Source organism: Podarcis filfolensis (genome assembly GCF_964270895.1).
Source record: "Podarcis filfolensis genome assembly, chromosome: 7".
In the NCBI taxonomy this organism is placed as follows: domain Eukaryota; kingdom Metazoa; phylum Chordata; class Lepidosauria; order Squamata; family Lacertidae; genus Podarcis; species Podarcis filfolensis.
In genome coordinates, this window is record NC_139603.1 from 28,978,998 (window position 1) to 29,001,972 (window position 22,975).

Consider the following 22,975-nt stretch of genomic DNA (forward strand, 5'->3'; position numbering starts at 1 on the left):
TTTTCAGTTGCAACCCAAGGAAGTGAAAACCGGGATTATGTGCAGCATTCAGCACCCTGACAATTTGTTTAAAAGAAACTTCTAGCTCCTAAGTCTATATATAGGCTTAAATGTGTTAAGAAGTTAAAAGGGAAAGCTAAGTAGCAGGTAAAAGTTTGGCACGAACATTCTACATAACTGTAGTTCCCCATGATTTGCAGAAGCAAAAGGAAGAATGTAAAACAAGCAAATACACACATGTGCAGAATTTATTCACGTTGCGGAATTCAGCTTTTCATGGCACAGAATTTGTTAAAGTGCACAGTATAGAAAGCGCTCCACTGAACGAGCCCATTTCTAAGCTAATTACAATATGCAATAATCAAAGTAATCCCTCCTCCACTCTTTTAGCTACTTTCCTAGGTCCCACTCATTTCATTACAATATGGAGAGGTAGCAAGGAAATGAGTTGTCCGGTACATTAAGACCTTCTTGATACTTTAATGTGAAGTACCATTCCTTACGAATCAACGAGAGAGAGAAAATGCATAGACAGGAGGCTGGTTCCTTTAAACGTGTCTCAAAGCCACCCACTTGAAGAGAATTTCATTTTGCTTTTTCCTTCAGAAGAAAACCTTCAAAAAACAATGGGAATAGAAGCTTTAAGACTTTTTTTTTTAAAAAATCAAAAATAAAAAAAGTTATGGCATAATAATTAAAACCTCGCTGGCTTAACCTTTCAGTTTAGTCAATCAGGTTCTGATTAGTTTCTATCTTGTTTCAAAACAGCGTTACATTTAAATAAACTGATCCCAACAATAAAACACAAAAGACCCACTTGATTTCAAGAGCAGCAGCAATTAAAATGCCCAAATTAATCACACACCCCCTCTCCTATGTGCCCTATTTGGAGTGAAGATTTCAACAGCTCACACGAGAACCACTGTCCCTTAAAGCCCATCGTCAAATGCCATTATCCAGACCGGGCCCCCACACAGGATGAGACCTGGGAGCTTCCAAGAGAGGGTTTTCACAGAGACGCTGATGTCCGCCATCTGCAAGTCGACGAAATGCCATTGACTCCTTTGGTTTTAGTGTCATTCCCTTTGGAAAACGAGTCAGCTGGAGACTATTGCAATGAAGTAACAGAAACAAACAGTCCAGCGCAACACATGGCGCAAGCCACTGTCTACACCGTTTGGGACAACGTCCTTGTCTGTTTTTCTTCGGTACATTTATTCCAGAGACTGCGCACTGAAGGGAGTCTGAGTTTATCCATGTTCTTGCTGTAAACATTGAGGAATATACCAAGGACAACCAGCAAGCCTGACCACACGTACCTAAAATGGAGAAAGAGGGGTGGAACAACACATTAGCAACTGTATGGATGTATGGCAAGGGTCTTGTAGGAAGCAAAGCGGTAGTCCCAGAATTTAAAATTGAATTTGTAAAGGGGTGGAGGAATATGGTAGACCGAAAAAATTAGCTTCCATAAGTATTCATCTGCCTCGGTACAGCTGAGACTCTTAATGTCAGGGCTGTGGGTCAAGCCACATGTTGGGCAAAAGATTCCTGCATTGCAGGGGGCTGGACCAGATGGCCCTCGCAGTCCCTTCCAACTCTATGATTCTAAGATTTATAATGCATCTTCTAATTTCCATATAGCAAGACGGGTTTGTATTGTCTCCGAAACCAAGGTTTCCATTTATTTCACAAGTCAGTTCACTGCTATTACAAAATGTGCGTTTTCCAAATTTCGTGAGTGCTAGGACATGTTTTTGCTCTAAAAATTGGGTGAACACTTTGCTGTTATACCTATAAAGGTTTATTCTTAGTGACAATAAGCACTGCCTGCCTTCTGAGCATCCCAACTTCTGTGTATGGGTCCTGGAAGGAAGGATGCCACACACACAAAAAGAGGCAGCTCCCTATGGGGGGCGGCCTCTTCAGCTACATCTCTGTATGGAGAGCGATTGAGCGCCCTCCCCCCCAATCATACCTGGTGGAGAGGTGGGACAATATTATCAACCCTGGTGAAGACTGATTAGGAGATAAGAAGAAGAAGATACCCTGCCTTTCACTCTCCTTAAGGAGTCTCAAAGCGGCTAACAAACTCCTTTCCCTTCCTCCCCCACAACAAACACTCTGTGAGGTGAGTGGGGCTGAGAGACTTCAGAGAAGTGTGACTAGCCCAAGGTCACCCAGCAGCTGCATGTGGAGGAGCGGAGATGTGAACCCAGTTCACCAGATTACTAGTCCACCGCTCTTAACCACTACACCATGCTGGCTCGCGAACACATAACAAAGCACACATCTTCTTTGGGTGGGGCCTTAATTCATTTTAAAAGTCTGTTTACGTTTGTGATGTCATATAATTTTGGGGTTTCGGGCAAACAATGTAACAACCTCCCACTTGTAGCCATGTATCAAATTAATTTATCCAAGTGCCCCTTAGTTCTGTTCTTGCTTCTGTTCTTCATGTCTTAAGCTCATGCACCCCACGCAAGTCAAGGACGGAACAAAAACAGAAATCCCACTGTGGGTGTAGCAAAGCATAGGCTTGCTTATGGGGTGTACTGGTTAGAATGCAGGATTAGGCCTTGGGAGACCAGAGTTCAAATCCCCACTTGACCAGAAAGTTCAGTGACCTCGGGCCAGTCACTAACCCTCAACATCGTTGTGAGGACAATATGGAGAATGGGAGAGCCATCTATGCTGCCTTGGGCTCCATGGAGGAAAGGTGGGATACAAGTGGCAAATAATTAATAAATAAAAAATCCCTGCAGGTGGGCCATAAATTATCAAAAAAAATTATAGGATGCGTTCAGTGATTACGTTTAAATCACAACATTATATACATTAGGTGTATTAATTATAGTCAATACATGTAGATGGATACTTACTGGAATGTAAATGGCTTTGCAAAAAACAGAAAAGAAAGTACAATTGTCATGGCTTTTCTTCCTGTTGTGACTGAAGGAAAACAAGTCCGTTAAAACATTAGTTCCATCCCAACTAAAATACAGTTTCAATGCACCAGAACAGAAGCATCATGCAAAGGATGGCAAACGCGGTAATCACAACCTCACGCCTTACTGCAGCTTGCATTTACTTGCAATAAACTGACATCATGGCCCCCAATACAGAGAAAGTTAGCTGCACTTCAGCTCCATCAAAATGAATGGCATTTAAGTTAGGTATCACCAACTTATTCTACTGTTTTCACATCTGGTTTATTACTAATCTTCTCTGGATTTAGAGGGGTGGTGGCCACATGGGTGCTGCTTTACATCTGCCACAGTGTGCGGTCTATGTAACGGCAAAGCATCAATGTAAAGTTATTCCAATAATAACTTTATCAACATTCACCAGGCTACAGACACAGGCTCTTTTTAAAAAAGAGACACACAAAAAATCTGCTTGATCTAGAGCTCTGATCCAATGCTGGAAGAAAGCTCTCATGGCTGGCTCTCTCAGCTGGCATGATGATGTGCAATGCTTGAAGGTGCTTCTAAAGGGGTCCCAAATTTTTTGGATACATGGTCGCCCAGAGGTGGTGAAGAAAAGGAACCAGAGAGACCAAAATCATTGCATGAGATCTTTTGTGTCTAACTACATAATATGGGCTTTAAATTTGTGGATCAGTCAGCAAAAGGTTTTGTTGCTTAATCAACGGAGAACCAATTGTAATTGAGAAGAGTACACTGTCATCGGCGAGGTTTCCAGTTATGCTTTACGCTTGTTTTGGTCATGATTCATTACTGCTATAGATTTTTTTTAATGCATTAAAGGTAGTTTGCCTAACTGTGAGTGGTAAGGTTTGGTTCTATAATACAGTGGTACCTTGGGTTACATATGCTTAAGGTTACAGACTCTGTTAACCCAGAAATAGTGCTTCAGGTTAAGAACTTTGCTTCAGGATGAGAACAGAAATCGTGCTCTGGCAGCGCGGCGGCAGCAGGAGGCCCCATTACCTAAAGTGCTGCTTCAGGTTAAGAACAGTTTCAGGTTAAGTACAGACCTCTGGAACCAATTAAGTACTTAACCCGAGGTACCACTGTAAACTGCAAGTCTCTTCCTTCCTTCGGTATCTCAAAATGGCACCTACTGTCTAACCGATTCAACTGATTAACTGGGAAAAAGGCAGATGATCAATCTATCAACTGGATCGGTTGCTCTAATAAATCTTGCAGCATTGCTGGCTGGTTATTGCAGCTCCAGCCCATGGCAAGCTCCTCATCCCCAGCACCTTTAGGCATCTATACACCCAAGCAGACTTCACAGGGTCTATGACTGTGCATGCTGGAATTCCCCTGCAGGCACAACAAGGTCAGCAAATTATGTTGCTCAGGCTGCCTGTCAGTCTTCGGCTTGAGCAGAAGATTTTGTAGTTATGAAGCCTTTTTTATAGGGCGTCTTATCAGCCTTTCACCATACCGTATATCTGTCTCATTCTGCCACAATCCCCTGCAATGAAATAATACGCAGCAGTAACACAGAACTTTCCCCCCCCTTCTTCTTCAATGGATAGCCAAAGCACTTCTTTATGGATGTGTTAAATATTTTATTCCCATTTTATAAAAAATGAAAAATGGAGGCACGAGAAGGTGAAGTGATTTGTCCAAGGTTATTCGGGTGTTTGTTGCTAGAATGAAAAGGGGAGCCTGACTTTAATTGGGGAGGAGGAGACTGTTCCTCCTATTTATGCAATTTTTAAAAATAAAAAAGCATCGTTTTTCCAGGTCGCTTAACTGCATTTACCTAATGGCAGGGCTCAATGAAGGCCGACAATTGAGCAGCCTAAGCTCACACTTTAGCTGCTGTGGTATAAAAGTGGAGACTTGTATAGCTGCCAAAACTGCATCCTCTGCTGGACAAATGGAGCAGTAATATGCAGCACTGGCCTGTGTGCCATTTAAACAACTATACTGCAGCATGCTTGGCTCTGGCACCAGTCAAAGTGACCGCAACAGCTTTCAGAAACCACCAGGCAGATGGCAACCCTTTCTATCCTTGCTGACACACTCCTCTCTAAATGGGTTTGCGTATACAGCTGCTTCCAGGGAAGGCTTAGGACCAAGACCCTAGTGCAGAAATTAGAGATCCTGTGGCTCTTCTAGATGTGTCTGGACCTCACCTCCCATGAGCCCTGACCACTGGCCATGACAGCAGGGGCTGATGGGGGCTTGGAGCCCAACCTCTTGGAGGTGGGGGGTAAATGATCCTTTTCACCTTCTCTGTCCTAGTGCAGACACAGACTCCTTGCCTGTTGGACCTAAAGATGCCTGGAAATGTTTCCAGGGGAGTGGAAACATGCCCCCCCTGCTGGACTATAGGGCACAAGGCCGAACGACCCATCTCCTCATCAGTGCATCAGTAGGCTATCTGTCCAATGTGGGTCATTTGATCATTCTCCCCAAGTCTACTATGCTGTCAGGGAAAATTCTTGGATGTGGATTTAAAGTAAGGCAACATATGCTTCTAATATACAAAGACTAGCCCCAGAAGTCAGTTTGATGTATTTTTCTAAAATAAATTTTATTAAGGTTTATGGAGAAAAAGATAAAGCTTAATATCTTATCCCCCCTCTTTTTTTTAACCAAACCAAGACTTTTATCTGCTTGATAGATGGGTCTAGGATCCTTCTAGAGCTTCTCACCCCACCCCCTTTCTAAGGTTAATATTTGGTCCCACCCACCACCAAATTATTTCCAGTATTGATTCTGAGAACATATTTGTCATGCCTGTATAACTGAGCAGTGAATGTAATGCTTTAATGCTACTGAATTGACAGAATTCTTATTCGTATATAATTGGAATCCTGTTGAAGTAAGGAAAAATGAAAGACACTCCCCCCCTCCCCAATTTACAGTCAAGGAGCTTAGAGATGTTATAATTTAATCATTTCTTTTTCTCTACCTCATTTGCTTTTATACACATTTCTTTTCCATTTAATACATATCTGCCGTGCATTTTTGAATTGCAAATGTGTGGAAGGTGACATTTACCTCTGATGCAATGATCTATGTATTTGCGCAAGCAGTCTGGTAGGTGGAAGCACTGGATCAAAACAAAAAAAGCGGTACGTACCTAAGACACGCTACCCCTCACCACATGAACCCATTAAACCATTCACAGAACAAAAGAACAGGAGACGGAGCAGAAATAATGTACAAGCTTTATCCCAAATCAGGATTTTTTATTCAATTCTTCTGTTAAAAAATGAACTAAAAAAATGAACTGTACCTGTCACAGCTAAAAGAGCTCCAAAGATTTTAATCAGGGCTAGGACAAAAGAGATTCCAAAATAGCCAGTCAAGGAGAACAAGAATGCGTAGCCGTATGTTTGAACTGGGTGCTGCAGGAACAAGACAAAATATTAAACGGAGGAAGATGCAAAACAAACCCCGAGGTACTGCAAAATGAAATAAATGCCTTTAATCAACTGCCCGAACCAAAATAACAAAATCTTAAATCATTCACAATTTTATTTATTCTTATTGGAAAATTGAGGAAAGTCATAATGAAATGATAAAAAAATTACTCCTGGACTTTTTGAAGAATAAAAGTAATTTCTGATGAGGCTGGGTACATATACCCAAGTCAATGGATCAAAGAATCAACTTTAATGCACATTTGTTTGTTTGTTTATTTATTGCAGTATTTATAAACCACCAACTCATAAGAAAAGTATCAAGTGCAGTGAAAATCATCAAAGCATCATAAAAAAAATGTTCAAGCAGGAATGCAAAGCCTAGTAATGTGATTTGGCCAAAAATAATCTAACTGCACATGAATGGGGGGCGATCACACTTTTTTAAATGGAAAAAAAATATTTACCTTTGAGCAAAATGTTACTGCAGGGGTTAAGCCACTAGTGCATGTCAGTCCCAATAAAATATACAGGAAACCTATTGAATAGGAATACAAAACCTGGAATAGTTACAAAAACAAATTATTTTAATCTTGTGGTATTTTTAAAACGCCATATATAGTGTGTGCTCTATTAGCACATCTCTTTGCTGGAAGAATGTAATCTCTTTTGAAAGTTACGTTTTTCAAGTATAATACAGGCAATAACCTCAGATATTAGCTTCTGAGTGACTTGCTTGATAAACACGCCTCAAATGGCAATTGATATAATATACACTTACAAGGTGATTCTCTGGTTAACAGATCTGCTGTTTTATACAGCCTTGTTCTGAATGATAGTTACAGTTATCATGAATTAAATGGCAATTGCGTGCATTGGCCTTACCGAATTTACACAGCAGTAGTTGCTGGCTGTGAAGACAAATCTTTTAATTTTTAATAAAACTCTGTCTGAAGTTACGCTCTTATTTTTAAATTCACAATTTCTCTTGCCATTAACTTAGGCCAGAGCAATAAATGTTTACTATTGGCAACAACCAGACAGGACTATTCCTGTACAGGCAACCCTCCATTTACGTGGGGGTTATGTTCCGAGGTACCGTACGCTAAAGTGAAATCGCGTATATTTGAAACACCATTGACAAAGCCTAAAAACACTCTGTTCTGCCCCTGCCCCACCCCATTCCTCAACGTTTCTGTGATGTTTTCAAGTCACTTCTGGGTTCAGTGCAATGCACATTTTTTAATCATGGCTGACCGACATAAAACAGTAGACAGAAATAGAACAGAACTCTGCCCCACAGCTCCCATAACTGAATAAAATTATAGAAGGGGAACATTTACCATTTCAGAGTTGGAGCCATTGTGCAACTTCATAGCCTTTTCCTGCACGTTTCCTATAACGGCGTCTGCACAGAGGGCAAGGGATATAAGGACCACACCTTTAAGGAATCAGAAAAGGACATAACATAAAATAAAGCAATAGGCACATACTCTAACATTATGGATAGAATTCAGTGTTGCACTAAGGCAATTGTTCTGTCAGTGCAAGCGTTTTTGCTTGCCAGATCAAACTCTCTCTCCTCCTCACCAAAACTGGAGTTGTCTCATTTGTGCAAGTGGGATGCCACAAATAAATATTGCCCATGGTTCTTCTGATGTAGACCTGTTGGAATCATAGGTGCTAACTTCCTGGGGTCCTGGGTGTCTGAGTGCCCACAAAGTTCCCCATGAAGGGGCCGAGCACCCACAAAATTCTGTGCCAGGGCCATGGGGCCAATTTGGCACTCCTGATTGGAGTTTAGAAAACAAGGGTTATACATTCTCTTATTCTCTGCACTATTAAAATCTGGGTAAGACCTGCTTTTTACGTATGATGCAAAGAACAACACAAAAGCAACCATATTCTCCATTTTGAGGGGGGAAAAGCAGAAGGGAAGACAAACATTTGGAGGGATACACTTTGCAATATATATTCTTTCCAGATAGCAAAGAAAGCAACAACTGCTTGACGTGCAACAACATTTAAACATTTTAAATCAATCAAATCAATCAATTAATAAAATTAACAGAATCTGTATTGCTGCATATTTAGGCTTATTGTATTTCCCCATTTTTACACAACATCGCTTACCATGTTCTTCAATACTATTAAAAGAGCCTTAAATCTAATTTTCCAGTCTTTGATGGACACAATATGGGTGATACTGTTCTCACAGCCGATACTTTAAATTCACTCAGTTTTTATGTTTCTAACATTTGTATCAGCAAAAATTACAAGTTCCGTTTAACCTCAAAGCTCAGTTTTGTCTCCTTGGGCAAAAGCTGTCACATGTAAATAGATTTGCCCTTGACAATGTGAATGTTTAAAGAATTTTGATTAAATTATGCAACTCAAAAAATGCTTCAGCTAAGAATAATACAAGCTTGAGTGTAAATGCTTCCACAACAATTTGATTATAAACTAGTGAAAGGAAATCTAATATTATTTAGTGACCAGGAATAGGGCTGCATGCACTGCAAGGCAAGTTAAGAACTTGACATTGTGACTGACTTATGAAAACTTTATTTCAGTACAATGACAGCAAAACATTTTGCTCGAGACACATAATTTTTTAGCAGGACCCAAGGCAAATTTGAACACAACGGCCGTACTGGGATGTCAACAAAACCATAGCTTAGTGATGAGATCAAGCTGCCTTCTGTGCTCCTTGCTCACACAATTACAAAGAAGAGTTTTGAAGTGTTTGCTTAGGTTTGATGTTGACTTGTGACGTTAACATTAGCCACCGTTGACAATGCCATAAGCCACAGTTAAGCAGAAACAAAATTGAACAGTTCTGAATTCCTTGTGGAGGAGGGACAAAGGGCAGAGTTTAGCCTTAAGGCTTGTTTTGATTTGTTCATATCATGCTAAACTATAAGTCGGTGCAAGGGTGGATAACCTTTAGGTTCTTCATATTCCCCCACTTTTGACAAGTGGGCATCTCCACCCATCATAATGACATCAGGTGAGTTATCCCACACACCTGTTAAAGGTGGTCCACAGGGTTGCGGGAAAATAGTGACTTCACGGCACTACAGAAGGTTTGCACAGTGTTTCAAAGTGCTGCCGACCAGCAGGCTTAAACTCCATCGCCCATCAGCTGAGAGGGAGGGAATTCAAGGCTGCTTTCTGTGGGGATAAGTTGCATGCACAGGTTCCCAGTGGATAACTTCTGCAGCCAAACCAAGCAGGCTTGAACTCGCCACCTATCAGCCGAGGAACTTGGTCAAGTAGCTGAATCCAGCTGCCACTCTACCTGCCCCACATATGACCTCGGGGGGCAGGTAGGTGCCATTTAGGGGGAATGATCTGGTGGGTCGTATTTGGCCCACAGACTGGTGGTTGCCCAACCCTGGCTTTACTGTGACATCTGAACTGGCAGACTGAATTTCCTGCTGTAGTGTAAACGTTATTTGTTCTACACCAGGGGTCAGCAAACTTTCTCAGCAGGAGGCCGGACCATTGTCCCCCAGACCTTGTGGGGGGCCGGACTATATTTTGGAAAAAAATGAATGAATTCCTATGCCCCACAAATAACCCAGAGATGCATTTTAAATAAAAGCACACATTCTACTCATGTAAAAACACCAGGCAGGCCCCACAAATAACCCGGAGATGCATTTTAAATAAAAGGGCACATTCTACTCATGTACTAACACACTGATTCCCAGACCACCCACGGGCCAGATTTAGACTGCGATTGGGCCAGATCTGGCCCCCGGGCCTTAGGTTGCCTACCCATGTTCTACATCCTACCATCCATGTACACAATACTTTAAAGCACAAGCGAAGAAAGAAAACCAACTCCCTATCTCAAGGGAATTTAAATTTGGACAGTGGCAAAACAGATGAAGGGGGAAGCCAAGGTCAACATAAGAAATATGAGCAAATGCAGTTGGGCATGAAGAGTGGGGGTTAAAGCAAAAACTTCAGAAAAAAGGAAGGAAACCTGGCACCATCCCTACAGGTTCAGGCTACTTTATTGTACGGATCTATGGATTATATGTTCTTCCTTCCATCTCCTAATGGATTGACAATTCATTTCTCTTTAAAAAATAATAATAATACTGATAAAAGTAGAAATATACAAGCCTGTGGCATTACATGCCCAAATTCTGGCAGTAAAGTAAAACCCTGGTTATAATTACTCAGAGTCCTAAACAACATCTCTTTTTTTGTACAGCAAATACACACATGTAGAAACCAGCGATAATATTAAGCACTGAAGGAAAGCGATGGCTTTACATAGATTTTTTTTTTTTGAAACAGACATATGGGATCAGCTTTGCCCTCAAAGTGCATAGTCTCCTGCTTCATTAAGTATGCATCTTGTAAAGGTCGTGGAGTTCGACTGCTATTCAGCAAAGGGTTCTGCTTTGCAGAACTCATTTTCCTGTCTTTTTAGTTTTTATTTTCCACATTGAAAATTGCATGCGAAAGTATATTCCCAGGCTGACTGCAAGTGAAGTATTGAATAATCAGGAAAAGTCTAATTTAAAATTGAAATTTTAATTAAAAAATAAAGCTAGGATGCAATATGGAAAAGTACAGCATTCTGTTATATTGCGAGCAGAATGCAAAGGGGTATATGGCTGGCTGGCATTCCTTCAGGGGAATGGGTTCCAAACCTGACCTCTTCAACCATTGTGAAAACAGCTTTTTCTTTTTCTTTGGTAAAACCAACAAGGAGGTTCTCCTTCACAATAATAAATAATAATCATAATTTATTATATATAACCCGCCCATCTGGCTGGGCTTCCCCAGCCACTCTGGGTGGCTTCCAACCAAATATTAAAACACAGTAATGCCTCAACCATTAAAAGCTTCCCTAAACAGCGCTGCCTTCAGATGTTGTCTAAAAGTCTGGTAGTTGTTGTTCTCTTTGATATCTGGTGGGAGGGCGTTCCACAGGGAGGGCGCCATCACCGAGAAGGCCCTCTGCCTGGTTCCCTGTAACTAGGCTTCTCGCAGCGAGGGAACCGCCAGAAGGCCCTCAGCGCTGGACCTCAGTGTCTGGGTAGAACGATGGGGGTGGAGACACTCCTTCAGATATACTGGACCGAGAAGCTCTACAGAAATTTTCTCGGTGGCTCTTAGGGCACAGTCCTAATCCTAGATCCATAATCCTAGATCCACTGGGATGAGAGAGTTAGGACATGGCAGATCTCCAGCTCAGCCAAGCAGGTTCCCAGCTCAGCTATGTCACTGTATGTCCCCCAGCCTGGCTCCGCTGGAGATACGCCAGTTTTCTTCTCCAAAAACACATCAATTCCTATTAGAGTACAAATTTCCATTAAATATTTTACCTGTTAAGTCAAAATTCGGTGCAATGGTGCTGTCAGCTAGAGTAAACCATATTAAGCCCAAGCTCATGCACACTGCAGCAGAAACGTCCGCAATATTGTAACGTTTTCCTGTGCAGGAAAAAAGGGAGAATTTGACACCATGCAATGATGGAAGATTTAATTCTTTGGTTCATTTGGTACTGAGTACACAGCAAGTAAACAAATATTCAATTCACCGCCTAACTCAAGCTCTTGGGGCCAAATCCTAAATCTCATTATCAACCTTGTTGCTGCTTGAGCGTGGTCTTTTTCCACACTGGTGCAGTAAGATATATAATAAAAAGAACCAATGGAAAGCATGGATGGAGTTACACTCTGGCGTTTGGGAGCCCAGAGTACAGTCACACCTTGGATCCTGAATGCTCTGGAACACAGACGTTTTGGCTCCCAAACGCCGCAGACCTGGAAGTGATTGTTCTGGTTTTCGAACCTTCTTTTGGAATCTGAACGTCCAAAGCCGCGCTTTGGTTTCCAAATGTTTTGGAAGTTGAACGGGCTTCCGGAACAGATTTCACTCGACTTCCAAGGTACAACTGTACTGGCATGAGAAGCATCCTTTGTCTCCATGGTTACGTACATTTGCTGGACTGTTGTGTGACGTAGCAATGCAGAGGCAGCAACCATGCCACTGGAGGAACATATGAACCAGCCCTCAGTGGCAATATCCTGACACCTAGTATCAAAATAGGTGGCCTACAGATACATTTTCTGCTAGTTGAAACTTTTTAACATATAGTTTTGTAACAACGTCTAAAATCTTGGGGCATGTGGATACTGAAATTTTGCAGGTGGTATGTTTCACCTCCCATTCTAGATGCTTCAAAGGTATTAAGAAGTGTTGAACCTAGACTGTTCAGTTTAAAGAACAGCCTTTAAAGAGGATTTCAAGTCTGAAATCAATCTCTGAAATCTAACTTCATTATCATTAAGAAAACCAACAATTATTACTACTGTTCTCAGCTGTTTCACTTCATAACCAAATTCAAAAAAACTAGCCAGCTGCACTCACTAAAAGCAACAAGAATGCCAATTCAAAGGGCGGTTTTCCTAGGTTTCCCATAGAGTAAAAATAACCCATATAAGTGAGCCTCTCTCCATCAAATGAAAGCAGTAGCACCTTGGGGATTTCATGAACGGAGTTAGTAGATAAATTATTCTAGGCTCAGGCAAGAAATGTCAAACTTTTTCAAAGTGAAGCCACCACCACGAGCCTCCACAAAAGCATTAACAAGACTCAACCCTGCAGTGTTAACTTTTATTCAGTGGCTGAGGTGTAGCATGATCAGCACAAAAAATGAAGGCTCTGTTCATATCCTTAAAGAAACACAAAGACTGACTTACTTGCCTCTCCTCCCCAAAAATAATTCAACACAATAGAATTACACCCACTTTCACCAAACTGGGTGTGTGTGTGTGTGTGTGAGAGAGAGAGAGAGTGTAATGGAGGTCTCAAGAGACACTCAATGCAAGTTCAGATAATAATTCTGCCTCAATTACCAGCTATTTACATTTTGGACAGTCTAAATCAGGAATGCATAAAAAATACTTTCCCAATCACATTCTAAGATTCTCCATCCTACAAGCTGCTTCTAGGCCTCCTTTGCAGTTTTGTTTTGATTCATTTTGGTTATTGACTCAAATTCAAAATCAATCCAGGATTTCAAAGTAACTTAAGACCTCTATAGGGAGGCAATGGATAGAGAGGGTTTAGGGAATAAACCACTGCTGGGTCTTTACAAGTTTATTTTCTGAAATGAATAGCATTCAATAGCAAGAATAAGGCATACCTTGTATAAAGACTCCTCCTATCATAACTGGGATCAGTTTACAGCACTTGAAGATTACTTGTGTAGGATAATTCAGATATCCCAAGGAGGTATTTGATAAACCCATTGTACCCACTGTTAGAAAAGCTATTATCATGTAGGTTTTGCCTGGGATCCTGGAAAATATAAATGAAGCTCTGTATTGGGGAGCAAATGTCAACACTAAAAGAGAGGCTTTAATATTGTGGCAAGTAAAGATTAATAAGCAAACTGGTGACTTTTCATGGAATTTAAATTAGTGCTGAAATCTGAATTTATTTTTTATTTAATTAGATATAATAAACCAGAAAACTTAACTATTGTATTATCATTTACTGCCAGTATGTTGGCGATTTATTCTGTTTTACAACGGAAGATATAAAAGCATGATATTTCATGCCTTTCATTCATTGCCCTACACAGACATGCAGAATACAACATATTCTGTACCAATCAGTGGGATTAATCCAAAATAACTGTCCTGAGAATATTGACTTCCTGTAGGTTCAGATAATATAAAACCTCAAACCCCTGAACTCTGTATATTATACAGCCCTAGAAAAAAAAAATTAATGCCCAAAGAAGAGTTGGGATATGAACAGCCCACATTCTTTTATGAGCGGCCTTTGGACTGGACTGGAAGGCTCCTCTTTCAGGTCTTCCAGATTTCAGGAGTAACTTCTTAGGAGTTACTGGATGGGAGATCTGTGATCAGTAAGGTCTGCTTCATGCATGGAAGCTCCCCATACAGTCCGTTGGATCCTAGCCTTTTTGCAGGAGTTTCCATTGTAACACGACTCAAATATTTCAGAAACTCGGGAATCAGCTGGCGTCTAGCATGTGATGTGAACAGATTATAAAAGCCACAAAGAAAAATGATTCTCTTTTTCAGTATAAAATAAACGAGAAATGTATGCATCTGTTGCTATGTTTTTATTAATTTTAAAATTTGTGCCAATTAAGTGATCTTAAAGTACCTCCCCACATTAAGAGGGGAGGGAGAGAAATTCAATGCTCATTTTTCATTGGGCTGACAGCTCCACAAGTCAACACCATGGGCATTGTCATGGAATCTCACTAAATCAGACAAAATGTTTAGAAATAATATTTGACTGATTCCTGCCCCAATTCAACTTCACAAATTTCTGGTTAAATAGTTAATCAAATTTAACCCACATAATAATCTGAAAAAGTAAGACTATATAGATAATATCATACCGTCTCCTTTTGTCCTGAATAAGCTGTAGTTCTATGAGTCCAAAAATGGAATAAAACCCAAATTGCACTAATGTAAGATACCACCCAAAGGGTTTAAAACCTTCCACTGAAAATATCAGTTCCTAGAAGAGGGAAAACAGAGAAACATATTTAAAACATTGCCTATGTGACCATGTTGTATATTTTTACTTTTAAAATTAGACTTACTCAGAAATTTGCTTTAACGTTTTTTTGCCTCCCAGCTTAAAAATATTGAACAGAATTATCATTAGCTTAATGAATCTGGCTAACCATCCTGTCAAGTTAAGACTTGGTATTAATTTGAATACTCTTTCTGACTTGTTTTTAATTCATGTAATTTGTTTTTGAACATCAGTGTGAAAAACAAGCACCAGCATTAGATATCCTATTTTGTTGGCACATTGGGTGGGCTTTAAAGTCAGAGAAACGTCCCCTTCATCTACTCACCTCTTGTGCAAGACTCCAGCATCACATAAGTACATAAGGAAAACCCTACTTGATGAGTCCATCTAGGCCTGCCTTCCATTTCTAAGACTGGTGAGACAAATAAGGCCCACTCTCAACACTTTGCTCCTCAGCATCTAGATTCAGACTGCTTCCTAACATGGAGCTTCCATTTGGCTATCATGTAGCCATTTATGTCTCTGGACTTCTAAGTTATTGGCCATTGCTATCATTGCTGTAGAGAATTCCCTGTATGATTTATGCATTGTGTTCTTCGTTTAGTCCATCCTGACTCTTATCAACCTGTTTCCTTGGGTGATCCCAATTTCTAGTGTTATAAGAGAATTTTCTTTGTCCTTCCTCTACACCATTCATAACATTATAAACTCCTATCATGCCCTCCATCCCCTAGTCATATTTCCCCCCTCAACTACAAAGCATTAAATCATTTTAAACTTTACTAAGATGGTAAGGCCATCTGAGGGCCTTCTTAGTTGTGGTGCCCGCCCTGTGGAATGCTCTCCCATCAGATATCAAAAACCAATTATATGACCTTTGAAGGCAGGAAGCTTTTAATGTCTTAGGTATCGTGTGTTCTTTTATATTCTGTTGGAAGCTGCCCAGAGTGGCAGGGGCAACCCAGTTAAATGGGTGGGGTAAAAGTAATAAATTATTATTATTATTATTATATTATTATTATTATTTATTTTCATTACCCTTTGCTGCACCTTTTTCCAGCCGATGGCATATTTTTTAGAGATGTGGCAACCAGAACCGTACACATTATTCAGTGTGTTATTCATATCAATCTGTTATGGGCACATTTTACTGGTGTTTTCTTTTAAATCTCTTTCCCTAATAATCTCAGACATGGCTCTGGGAGATTTTACTGAAGCTGCACACCCATTTGATGTTTCCATTCCATACACCAAGATTCCCAAATCTAATTCTTGTTATTCACGGCTGGTTCAGACCCCATCACTGTGTATGTGAAGACAGGACAACAGGTCCCAAGTTGTGTCTTGCCAGCTGAAGCTAAGATCTGGGTCCGGCGAGATGGAAGACATCTCGTGGTTCTACTGCCCTCAAGACATTCAGGATGATGGTAGTCTGGGAGAGGACATTCTCACTAACAGCGCTTAAATTGTGAAAGTGCCTCCCCGAAGAGGTGTTGTGTGTGGCATCTCCACTATATTGTTTATATGCTTTCTGTTGTATGACGAAGACACACCTTTTTACCCTGGACTTTGACAACTGACACTTTGACATTTTTAGGACCCACCCTATTCTTGTGGCTGTAATTTGTTTTAAGCTTTTTTTCGATAATTGCATTTTCAGACTGCTGTGGCCTATCATGAAACCTTTGGGTGACGGACAGGTAATAAATTAAGTAACAGTAGAAAATAAGCCCTCATATCTGCATCAAGCCACTACAGATTACAATAGAATTTTATTGAGTAATACGTTATTCTGAAGAAGAAAACACAAACATTACCATAAGCAGTGAATTACAACACTTACCTGCAGATATCCATAAATAAGATAAAACAGAAAGACTCCAGAAACGCAAATGAAAAACTGGGTAGCCTTGTTAAATTTGCTGAGATTAATGCCAAGGACAACTACATCATCTACTGATTTGATGTGTGGCGACATAGCTTGGGACTTTGAAGGTACGCTGATAGAAACATACTTCCGAGAGGAATTGAATTTCAGATCCATGATTCCTAGCTTGCTGCATTCGGTGGCGATGAAATCTTTGATGTTTGTTTGAAAGCTGGAAGAAACAAGTTTAGACTGAATCAAGACAGCATTCAAATGAAAACCACGACAGTCCCATATTCCAAGCACAATTTTAATTTTAATTGAATCAATCTTCTTGATATCCTTGTAGAAGGATTTTTAAAATTCCATTATTATGGAAACCACCATGCAAACCAAGTAGACAAGCATGCACCATACTTTCTATATGACTAAAATCTCTGATCCTGATTCTACAGAGGCAGCAGAATTAACATAAGACTGACTATAGATAAGAAATTTGACAATTCCCAATTTTGTTGGCTAAACTCGACACAGCTGCTTAAAAATCAAGCTTCAACAAATGTGAAACCAGCACACTTCCCTCTTCTTGAAATTGAAGCACACCCACCTTGGATTCACTAAAAAGGTGGGGGTAGATTTAAGATCAGTTATAATTTTTGCTGCATCAGCCATCTTTCTGTTAAATATACTTGCAGCAGGGGCATCCCATGTGCCTCCATAGATGCTGGATAGAGACAGTTCCCTGCTCTGCTACTATAAAATGGCAATCTTAATTTGTGAAACTAAAACGATGTGCATATTCCCATATGTGAATTACAGGATAAACAATGAGAATTTAAACATTGTTGTATGCTACCTTTCTTGCAAGGTGTTTTGAGTAAAAGAAACAGGTTAGAAAGTAAGGAACTATATATGCAATAAAAATGTATTTATTAAACAGAATGCCTAGCTGGATTTGTCAGTCATACACTGCTTCAAAACACTTAATACAGTAATTGCTAACTGTGTTACACGACAAGTTTTTTTTTTCTGTTTTGCACCTTCAGGCTAAACATACTGTTCAGTCAATGCTCTCTAAAAGTTCCTATCAGCAGCTTAGCTAGGAGTAATTAATTTTCATTTGCCTGGATATACTAGTAAAATGCAACTTTATGCATTTGGAGATTATCTATGGAAGTATCCCCTTTATAGTTCTTTACTTTGTGGTAAGTGTTTCTCCACCTGAGAGAGCCTTCCCCCAATAAAATGGATCCAAGTGGAGATTGCTCCTGCACAAAGCTTGTGTGAGTCTTCAGCGTGTGTTGACATCACAATGCTTACAAACTGAATGCGTTACCGCTCTACTTATTCCTCCCCATGCTTTCTTCCTTTCTTTTTTCCAGAGTTAAGATCACAAGTTGCCAAACAAATCCTCAGCTGTTCTTTCAAAAACAAGGAACATCGACCTTTTCATTTGCGGATGTGTTAAACTGACAGCTGCCATTGATGATTAAATAATGGATCTCTTGAAATGAGCACACATCTTAATAGAACATGTATCAACACATTTAATCTTCCCCCAAAATCTTTTTTCACTTGTCTCCTTTGTCCTTGTCACAAGCGTGCTTACTGAAGTCTGGCTAGCAGCTCTTCAAAAACAGATAAATTCTCTGTATGTGCCAAACTGGGCATAGCTTCAGATTGAAAAAATCAGAATACCTGTCATCTTGGATGGAGGGTTAAAAATCTTCCAAGTCTGATCACATTTTTTTTTATAAAAAGTAGAGAATACATGTTTGAAGATGTGTGTGATAGGAACATAGGAAGCTGCCTTACACCAAGTCAGACCGTTGGTACATCTAGCTTGGCAATGTCTACACTGGCAACGGGTTTTCAGGGTTTCAGAAAGGGTTCTCTTCCAGTTCTGTCGAGAAATGTAATCTGGGCCCTTTTGCAAGCAAAGCAGGTGCTCTACCACTGACCAATGACCCTGTTGGGATACTGCCAGGGAGACAAAGGCCATCACTGCCTCCACGTCGTCTCCGGACGTCCATCGATCTCCCGTAGACACGCAGTATCAGCAATTAGCGACACGAGCTCCAGAAACAGATTGCCACATTCCTGAGCCCATGCACACTCTATCAGCAGATAATGCACACAGCGAAAGATGCACAGCAGGAGAGCATATTTACAAGTTTAATTCAGCGTTGATCAGAACAAAAAAACATGACTGCCTGCTTCAGTGTCTTCGACACCAAGAGAGAAAACGAAAGCAAGAGAAAACATAAACATCCTGTGAACAGGAAACGCGCAGGCTGTGACACAAACATCCTGCTCCCTTTTAAGGTGGAACGGAAATATCCTAACAGACCCTTGCCCGAGAAGGGTCAACTAATTTATTATGGAAAAGGTGTCTGGCATAGGAATGAACACTTTTCCCTGTGAGAGTTGACCACAAATCACTTCTGTGGCAGGGACTCTGTACAAACTCTGCACCACCTGTTGACAACACGTCTTGGTCACCCTCCTTGGTCACACACATTCCAACTTGTCAACATCCTTCTTAAAATTGTGGTGTCCTGAATTGGACACAGTCTTCCAGGTGTGGTCTGGCCATGGCAGAATAGAGTGGCGCTATTGCTTCCCTTTATCTGGACGCTATAGTTCTGTTGATGCAGCCTAGAATAGCATTAGCTATTTTTTGCTGCTGCATCAAATATCTAAAGGGCCGTCATGGAAGATGGATCAAACTTGTTTTCTCTTGCTCCAGAGGGTAGGACCCAAACCAATGGATTCAAGTTACAAAAAAAGGAGATTCTGACTAAACACCAAGATCGTTCTGATAGTAAGAGCTGTTTGACAGTGGAATGGACTTCCTCAGCAGGTGGTGTACTCTCTTTTGCTAGAGATTTTTAAGCAGAGGTTGGATGGCTATATGTCATGGATGCTTTAACTGAGATCCCTGCATTGAAGGGGATCCCTTCCAACTTTACAAGATTCTATGAAGAGGATGCTAGCTCTTTGTATACTCTGTGTTCTGTCTCTCAACAACAGGTGAAACATGTTTAAACAGAGATACAATTTTAACAGGTTTTTTTTTGTAATATTGTTTCTTTTTGTCTTTTGTCGTTAGCTGTTTTGGATGGGTATTTGCCCAGAAAAGTGGCAAGAAAATGTTTTGATTAAAAAAAAAAAACATTCTAAAGAAAACAGAGAGGCATGCAGCTCAGTGGCAACATAAAACTTATTGTCCCAATGTTTTCCCATATACATGTAACAGTCGTTGGTAAGAATGTAAATGTAAGTACAAATGGGTAGTGTAAAGTGCACAAGGGCGAAGAAATCAATACTGGGCTACAATTCTTACTTATCTGAAAGTAATTCTCATAGAACTCAATCTCGCAGGTCATTTCTTAGTGTCTAGGATTGGGCTGCAAGCAAATCTTGAATATGCATTTTCCATTAAAGGTAATTTGGAACGAATGTTTTCACCAAAATATCCTCCACCATCACATTAAGAGTTTTATACACACATAGTTCTTATTGTCCTTCCATTGTTACAGGAACGTCTCAATCTGGTGTGGCTATACTGTGGCGAGGCAGAAATGACTCTAGGATTGCCAAACACATCAACCACGACACAATTCCTTGCTTTAACAGCCGAAAAGAATGAGCCTTTTCACAACAATAATATGTAGCAGTGGGCATATTTCATTCTGTTACAGTGTTGTTAAAAGGCACAATGGGCTGGTTCACAGGTCAAGCAATGCTAAACCATGACTTCATGTGAGTGTGTGTGTGTGTGTGTGTGTGTGTCTCAGGGATATCAGAGGCATTTCATTTCTCCAATACTAATGGATCCTGGTGGGTCACACACACTTTGCAAAGGAGCAAACTGTTTTCCTCTTATCTCCGCATCCCCCCTCCTTTTTTTTTTTTTTTTTTGCTCCAATCTTGCTTTGGCACTGTGATTTCAGGTGGAAATTTCAGGGCAAACGCATAGGTGGAAGGATGCAAGAAAATGCGGTAACTGGAAGGAAACAGGTTGTTTTCCTCCCCACTTCTTCAACCCGCAAAATGTGTGTGGCCCACTCAGAATCAGCTGGCGGTGGTGCAAACCCAGTAACGCAACAACAGCGACTTGTAAGCGTATCTGCCGCTGCTTTGCATCCCATCTTTTCAAAGAAAGAGAAGCTTATTGGTGCTACCTGCTGCTCTCCCGCCCACCGCACCACCCCAATCCACTCTGACTAGCCCACTTCTCCTTTGACATCTGGCCTTGCCTCCTGCAGCTGCCATACAGCGAGGGTGAGGGAATGAAAGTCCCATTCTCCCCCAACCCATTCAGAAAGAAATAAGGCACACCTGAATGGGTGGCTGAAGGATGGAGCCCAGGAACCCACTCCATTTTTGCAGAGAGGACATTGCTGCCATGTGGCAGACAGGTGGAGGATAGAGCCGCCCAACGGTCTCTCCACCCCTCACAAAATTTTAAAAAAACTAGTTGGTTTGCCTTGCCGCTGCCATGCAGACAGGCAAGGGGTGGTGCTCTTGGTCTTCTCAATCCACAGGAAAAAAGCACCATCTTTTATGCGCTTTGCAGTTTCCTCTCCTTGCACCAGCTTTGGGAAGGGAATGAAATTTATGTCATGAAATTATGAAACAGGAAATGCTAAGTGTTGCATAGAAGGCAATATGCACCCTGGTTTCAGAAGTGGCTGCAGAGCTGGCCCAAGACATTTTGCTGCCTGAGGCAAAGCGGCAAATGGTGTCTCCGCGGCCAACCTTGCACAGCCAGGCAAGTTATTTTGATGCCTAGGCAATAATAATAATAATGACAATCACTTTCCCACTCAGACAGTAAGAACACAACAACAAATCACAAACCAATTTGCTACCTTTTCATTAGGGCAACCGAAAGTCGCTTCCTCAACTCTTCCCAATAGAAGGGGCAGCCCAGAGCCATTTGGCGCAAGTTCCTCTGAGCATAAGCTACTTATGGGTCAGTACACCTAGCTATTTGCCAGGTTGATGGCTTGAGCGCACCTGGGAGTTGGACTAGATGACCCTAAGGATCCCTTCCAACTCAACAATTCTATGATTCTACTTTCCTAACCCCAACACTAAATCTGATCAGCCAACCTTCCTTTAAGCCCGAAAGGGAAGGTCCACAGAGGTAGCAGCTGGAGAAACCATCTCCAGAATGAAGCAACCCCTCCTGCCTTTCTCCCCCTTTCCAAATCTCTCCATGGGAAACCGGACTGCAGGGAGGGAGAGGAGCCACACGGGAGCAAGACCCGTTTTGTTTCCGTTTCCTTCGGAGCATAAGCCTGAAAATGCAATGCTAAATCCTTTTACACCTTCAAGCAAACAAAATAAACGTGATTCACACTTTGTAAATAAAGAAATCGCTTCTCTTTCAGAGCTGAAGCCTAAAAATGCAATGTTTTCAAATGGTTCAAAACAAATGCTGTTTGCAAATAAAAGGTGTGGAAAGGGAGGAAAGCCTCTGGCTGTTAAAGTAGAAGGTTGGTGGTTCGAGGCCACCAAGGGTCGGCGGTGGGAAGGATCGCAGGGGGGTTGGACTAGATGACCCTTGGGGGTCCCGTCTGTGATTCTAGGGCAGCCGCGGGAGGAGGAAGCCGCAAGAAGAAACAGCCACGGACCACCCGCCCCCCCCCCGGCCAGGCGTGGCTCAGCCTCTCCCTTCCCCGCCCAACTTCGGGAGATGCCCTCCCGGAAGCGGCCCTCCCTCCCACCGCGCCGTCGCCGCCTCCTCCCCCCCCCCCGCGCCCATGCCAGTACCTGAACCCGCAGAGGCGGGCTGGATGGGGCCGCGGCGGGGAAGAGGAGTGCAGGCAGCCGGACACCGTCGCTCCGGCCCCCGCCGCCGCTCCCCCTCCAGCGGCCAAAATGGCGGGGAGCGCCGAGCTATCGAGCCGCCACCGCCGCGCGTCGGGTTAGTTGCTCGGCGCTCTTGTGGCTCCGCCTGGCGCCGCTCGCCGCGGCTTGGAAGCGGCCTTTCAAAGCGGGAGCTGGCGGCGCTGGCGCTGCCTCTGCCTTGCGCGGGCGGGCGCGAGCCACGTCGGCGCTGCTGCGCGCACCGAGCTAGAGACCTTTCGAGGGATCCAGGCGCTGCTTTGGGCATGCTTCCCTCATCTTTCTCCACCACCTTGTTGTCTAGACTTCTTCTTCTTCATTTTTTTAATGCCTTATGTTTT

The 22,975-nt window shown here is 41.8% G+C and overlaps 1 protein-coding gene across 1 annotated transcript; it reads right to left on the reverse strand.

Annotated features, from left to right (window-relative positions):
- Positions 1–230: 230 nt before the first annotated feature.
- Positions 231–22,745, reverse strand: SLC35B3 (solute carrier family 35 member B3). Its single transcript, XM_083624009.1, has 10 exons — positions 22,560–22,745; positions 16,752–17,007; positions 14,766–14,887; positions 13,530–13,684; positions 11,704–11,811; positions 7,696–7,793; positions 6,820–6,912; positions 6,226–6,337; positions 2,883–2,952; positions 231–1,319 (listed from the first exon to the last, which is right to left on the reverse strand). Exons 2-10 carry the CDS (start codon positions 16,950–16,952, stop codon positions 1,169–1,171), a joined length of 1,110 nt encoding a protein of 369 aa, XP_083480135.1. The 5' UTR covers positions 16,953–17,007; positions 22,560–22,745; the 3' UTR covers positions 231–1,168.
- Between the last annotated feature and the right edge of the window lie 230 nt (positions 22,746–22,975).